General features: G+C 38.3%; 1 protein-coding gene across 2 annotated transcripts; it reads left to right on the forward strand.

Annotated features, from left to right (window-relative positions):
* The first annotated feature begins 915 nt into the window (after nt 1–915).
* Nucleotides 916–5,191, forward strand: caap1 (caspase activity and apoptosis inhibitor 1). Of its 2 annotated transcripts, none has more exons than XM_084712265.1 (6): nt 916–1,101; nt 3,364–3,558; nt 3,929–4,013; nt 4,128–4,185; nt 4,294–4,361; nt 4,485–5,191. In XM_084712265.1, exons 1-6 carry the CDS (start codon nt 997–999, stop codon nt 4,961–4,963), a joined length of 990 nt encoding a protein of 329 aa, XP_084568391.1. In that variant the 5' UTR covers nt 916–996; the 3' UTR covers nt 4,964–5,191. The 2 variants fall into 2 exon arrangements, with proteins under 2 accessions (XP_084568391.1, XP_084568392.1); XM_084712266.1 differs by having other exon boundaries at nt 3,367–3,558.
* Nucleotides 5,192–6,189: the final 998 nt, after the last annotated feature.

The following is a 6,189-nucleotide window of genomic DNA, read 5'->3' on the forward strand; positions in this document are numbered from 1 at the left end:
TATATCAACCAATTCATTAAGTTCGTTGTCGTTGCATTTAGTGTAGCAGACATCTGACCTGAATGGAACAGACCCTTAATTAATATCATAGGTAACACCTGTGTTTACTTTATTATTTCATGTCAGAATGGCTGATGTGAAAAAGGTGTATTATGGACATATGGTTATTGTCTAACATTGCAATGCTCATTTTAAATGCTTGGAATTAAATGCAAGTCATTTTGAAAGCAATTTTGATCACATTTGAAACAAGTGTAAATTAATGGCTCTACTGTAACTTTTTCACAGCAGCCGATTTGATGTGAAATAGTAAGGTAAATATCAATGTCATTATAGTCAGCTACTAAACTAAAACTAGGTGTGCAAAAACAGTTTAGTTAACGGAAATACGGAAATAAAAATAAAAACTAGATTACAGAAGAAGAAAAGTAGCAGAAAATGTTTAGTTTTAGTCAAGTTAATCAGATTGGTCAACAATGACCAGCATGAGGAGGCACTGATGCATACAGTAGTCTATGTTTAGGCTGGAAAAAAGTGTTGTGTTTGTATGGTAATACATAAATCTTGCCCTGCACAAATACCCCCCATGTAATAATAATAATAATAATGATAATAATAATAATGATAGTGGTAGTAGTAGTAGTAGTAGTAGTAGTAGTAGTAGTAGTAGTAGTAGCAGTAGTAGTAGTAGTAGTAATAAAAATAATAATAACAAAACTAATAGAAAACTAAGCCAAAACTAAACATTTAAAGTAATATAAATATCAATATGTAAAAACGGTCAGAAACAGGACAAAAATTGCGGCAAAATATTGATTAGAAAAGACAGACGGCTCCAACCCGATAGGTGGCGGTAACAGGGTGATTTATCGCCGATCCTAAAAGAAGAAGTCGTCGCTTCCTGCTGACGCATTTTAACCCGCGACACTCAACTTTAGCCGGTGAACTTACGAGTAAACAGCTCCACAGAGAGAAACAAGCACACTTACATCGAAAATGCTCAAAAAGAAATCAAGTAGCACCGAGAAGAAAAGGAAACACTCGCAGTCTGAAGAGCGACACGACAGCGGTAAACGCAGAAGTACGGAATCCAACTTGGAGGTGAGACGTTCAGGCTAGCTTCATGCTAATGCTATGTTTTGTTTATACATGGAGATGCGGTACGTGTGTACCGTTTGAAACGCGTTCTTGATGTTGCACAAACTGTGATGTTAAATCAGTCTGGAAGAACGTAATAAATTATTTTATTAGCTTTAATGATATAATGGAGGTCTCTGTTGTTTGCTGTTATTCATTTATATAGACAGTAGAAGAAGAATTCTGACGTCAGTGTTCGCTTCCTAATTTGATACAATCGAACTTTCCAACGTTCTAATACTGCAACATTGTAGCCGCGCCTTTTCTTCTTTTGTTTAATTGTAACATGGGTTCAATTCTTTAGACGAATTTATCAATAATCTGGTCTGATATCGTCGGTGCAGAAACTCTGCCATCCAACTTGATGTTTGTTCGTCAAGAGCTTGTTTGATAGACGTTGACACTGGCAGATGGTGTTGTTATACTTTTGGCTTTTGCAGTTTGTTGTACAGTTCTCTTTTAAATATGTTTTGCTGCGTTAATTTCTGGTAATGTGTATCACTGTCAACGATCAATTATAGTGATTTGTTGCAATAGATCTGACATAAGTGGTGTCTTTTCCTGGTTTTAAGGGGGGCATAATAGTAAAGTGATGTCATCTCAGTCACTGACGATCATTAAAATTCCCACTGTGATCATTTTTTTGTGAAAGCAGCAATAGTCATCTCCACAGTTTTGGCACAATATAGTTATGTGCTGAGAAATCTGAAGTATATTTACTGTAATAAATTATAAAATGACCATGATATGATGCCGAATTTACACCAAACAAGTAAGTGTCTGTTTATGAGTTGTAATAAATCATTAATAATCTTGTAGAAGGCATGGATGTTTATAACGGTTAATTAAGCAATATGTTAATATGTTAATATGTCAATATGTTACGAGTATGGCAGGCAGTGAGACATGTAGTCACTGAACTCAAAATCTAGAGTGTGTTTTTTCAGAGCAGTGGGCTTTTGTTTTCAGGATAATGGGCTTAGCTTTGCATTGACAGACAACTGACAGGAATAAACAGCTGATTAACTTACAGTGGAGGACTTGTCGCTACTTATAGTCAGTTTATGATGTTGCACATATCTGGGGAGGAGAGGGCGGGGCAAAACAACTCCCCTCAACCACAGATGGGATATTAAATACGATTTTAATCTCTTTCATATACCATCTATTGCTCCAACTCTATCTATTTGGACTACTGTACTTATTTTTGCACGCACAATTGCTACACGACTCTAGGGTTTTTGCCCCAAAACTGAGCATTTGACATTTAACATCTCTCCAAAATGGTTTCCAAAAAACCTGAACATTTATTTAAAAAGGAATTTACTGGAGCACTCTTGCATTATGGCATTATTTTTAGCTAGATGCTCAGCTGAGTGTCGATTTGATCTGTGTGTCCTGTAGGGCTGTGCCTGACTCAGATTTTTGTCAGTGGGATTGGATTTGGCTGCTCAATATGAAGATGAGATATATCAGCCTGCATGAGTCTGTGAGGTTTGTCCTATGTTTTCATGCCTTTCTTCATCATCTGTAATGTGAAAACATCAGATTGCCACACGGTCAGACAAAGTGAAAGTGTGCGTCCTCCTCAAAGTTAGGTTATAAAATCTCAGCGCACCACTGAGCATCTCTCCTGCCGCGCTGCTGACAGCACTATCAGCAGCCAGCAGACTGGTGTCATGCTGCCCTGCCTCACACTGTCTGGTGTCCCTGCCCTTCATTTATATCACCCTTCTCTGCTTACATCACAGTTTGGTTTGTGATTGTTTTGACACTTGGTTCATAAAGTTTACAGCCTGCCAAGCTGTAACTCCTGCATTGCTCCTTGTACAGTGACACAGCTAAAAAACAAAAGTGCAGAGATTCGACTGACAAAATGTGAGTTGAATCAGGGTCTTCTTGACGTATGACTCAAATCAACGAGTTTTCAGGGGCAGCCCTAGTGACATGCATATAAAACTTTTCCAAACTTTCACAACACGAAGTTATAAAAAGATTTTGACACAGAACACAAGTCTAAATATTGGTTGATTTCCTGTATTATTCCCCAAAGTAGCACTCCAAATAATTGGAGAACCTTCTAGGCCTTCAGTACTAAATTTAAACTTAATGTTACAGTGTTCAAAAACTTAAATTCTTTTAAGTTAGTCATGCTTACAGAGTTTTTCCTCTTAACTTCTCTTACCTTAGTCACAGTGTCTCAGTAAGATCTTGGTTTTCTTAAAGCAGGACTCAAAGGATGAACTCGCTGACCCTGAGCTGGACAGGATTGGCAGTGACATCGAGGATGGGGGACTTGACCTCAGCCTGCCGTTCCAGCCCATCACTGCTTATGTCACTGACAAGAGGGAGATGCTGGAGCAGTGTTTCCATGTGCTGGGAGACAAGAAGCTACGGAAAATGCTGCCAGATGAACTCAAGGTAATAGTAAACTCATAATCTTTGTACGCCTGGAATACATCGGGCTGCATGTAAATGCCAGTTTTATATAAGATTCTGTCTTTGTTTTAAACGTTTTCACACTTAAAACTGATGTTTTCTACTGATAACAAAACTATGTAATAACTATTGATTAAAGGGCTATTGTTAGCCTAAGCTCACCCTTCCTTTCATGCCATATTCTGCCAATAAATCACTATAAATCTTGCAAGCTGGATCTTTAAAAAGAAATAATATCTAGATATCTGTATCTATATACATATAGAGGAATAAGACTAATTTGCTGTTTGCTTGAGTGGCTGTTAACACAATCCATCATCAAAGATATTTTTAAACACATTATCATTCACAGGACTGCAGTTTAGAGGAAATCAAAAAGCTGTGCTGGGAGCAACTGGAGCCAATCTCTGAGAAAAATCTCACTCAGATCTTGGCAGGTAAGACTTGAGGCCAGTTTGGCAAATGTTTCACAGCTGGACTTTCTGTGCTTAAAGCAATCTGGTACAACAAACAAACATTTCCATTCACTTAAAGCTGTTGTCTGTGTCTAGGGGAAGAGCTGACACCCGGAAATGCTGACGAAAACACAAACGAGACCTTGGAAAGCCAGTGAGTGAACAACTCATTTAGGGGAAAAAAAACTTGAGCATGGAAGTAGAGTGTATTCTCGTGCTTTTCCTTTAACTTTTATGTGTTTATTTTATTTTTTCCATCAAGGCAAGACAATAATGTGGACTCTACATCTTGCCTCAAAGAAACTGCGAAAACTGAGGACCCTAAGCAAGGTAATTAATATGTAATTTGCACAAAGAACATCCCCAGGCGCTCAGTCAAAGACTTAAAAGACAAGAAAATGGCTATAAAAGGTTCATTTTACATTTAGAACGTCTTTTTAATTTTCTTTGCAGAGGGAGGTGGTTCAGGCGAGGAGAGTGACGTTCTAAGCATAAACGCAGACACTTACGACAGCGACATAGAGGGACCCAAGGAGGAGCAGACTGTTAAAGCTGCGGACGGTGCAGTGAAAGCAGCAGACAGCAGCAGGGAAGGTGCAAACCCTGACCAAGCAAATCCCGAACCTCCCGGGGGCACTCAACCAACAGAGGCAAAGAAGGACATCCAAAGCGACATAGACAAAAGTGTCAGTGAGATTTTGGCGTTTTCGTCCGCTCCGAGCAAAGAGGAGGAGTTACAGAGCGCACCCCCACAGTCTGCAGATGCTGGTTCACCTCTTCAAGGCGGACCTGTTTCGAGTCGTGCTCCTGCAGTATGTCAGCCGTCTATTCAGCAGCTGGAACTTCTGGAGCTGGAAATGAGGGCGAGGGCCATCAAGGCCCTGATGAAAGCAAGTGATGGCAAAAAGCCTTGTGTACCAAAAATGGTTTAGCATGATTTGTTTGTTATTTTTGTTATGGTTTAATGGTTTATACTCTTGAGATAATTCAGCAAACTGTTTATTGTAATTTTTTGTGTTACAACATAGAACTGATTTTCTGTTTTGATCCCCTGATTTACTGATCTGTGAGGGAACCATTCAAACCATGTTGTGTTATTACTCCATATTGGAATGATGATGACTAATGTGAAAATTAAACACATACAAGCCTGTCCTACACCTCCTGAATGAATGTCTTCTGGGATGACAGTTTTTTTTTCAGTCGCTTTGGCTCATATTTTGAAACCGTTTTAAAATTCTTTCAACTGTAAGTGCAGCTGTTTCATGGGGAATCACAACTCTAGTCTGCAAAAGGTCGTAACTCACCTAAAACATTTCATTCATGCTTCAAAACCGAGTTATTCGCTGCGTTTCAGTAGTCGTTCAATGTGCTCTCAGCACTTGCCCTCAGGGGAATCCCCACTGTCAGTAAAGTGTCGTTCCATTTGTCTGAAAAACTGAAGTGAACTTTGAGATCGACCCATGCAGGGCTGAGGGAGTCAACAGCAGTGATCACCCACAATGCTTGGCTGTCATGCATTTGGTGCAAAAAAGTAAAATGAAATATATATGCATATATATAATTACCAGGGGAAATTAATATTAACATTTCACATGTGAAAAAAAACATATTTGCAGTTTTGCAAGATATGAACTCACAGAAATAATAGTTCTGTTAATCTGATACAGAAACTGGAAAAAGTTAACTGGGAAAAAAAAGACTGAACATTACTGCAGTGCACAGGAAAATGATATACACATCTGTATACACAATCAATTTATTTGTATAGCAACGTGTTACACTATAAACAGAAAATTCACCTTTATAAAAAAAAAAATATTTGCCACAAAATAACCTCCATGTGATTCCTGCCTCATTATGTCACCTGACAGCTCATCTGACAGTTTAGCAAACATCAGAAACATTTGATATCACAGATATTCATGGAATATACATGTATTTCTGACAGATTTTGATAACTGAACTGGTCATTTTGCATTTGACAGCTCAAACCATGAAAGATTGTATTGTATTTACTATTTTACACACGTGCCAAAACATGTGCAGCTGGCTTGAAAGAATGAGAGCTTCAAATCTGTTGTAAACAACAAAATAATTCTTCAAAGAGAAAGTGAGAAAAACTGTACAATCATGGTACGTCCAAATGCATTTTTCT

The sequence above is a fragment of the Lutjanus erythropterus genome, chromosome 23, assembly GCF_056507025.1.
Source record: "Lutjanus erythropterus isolate fLutEry1 chromosome 23, fLutEry1.hap2, whole genome shotgun sequence".
Taxonomy (NCBI): Eukaryota; Metazoa; Chordata; class Actinopteri; order Lutjaniformes; family Lutjanidae; genus Lutjanus; species Lutjanus erythropterus.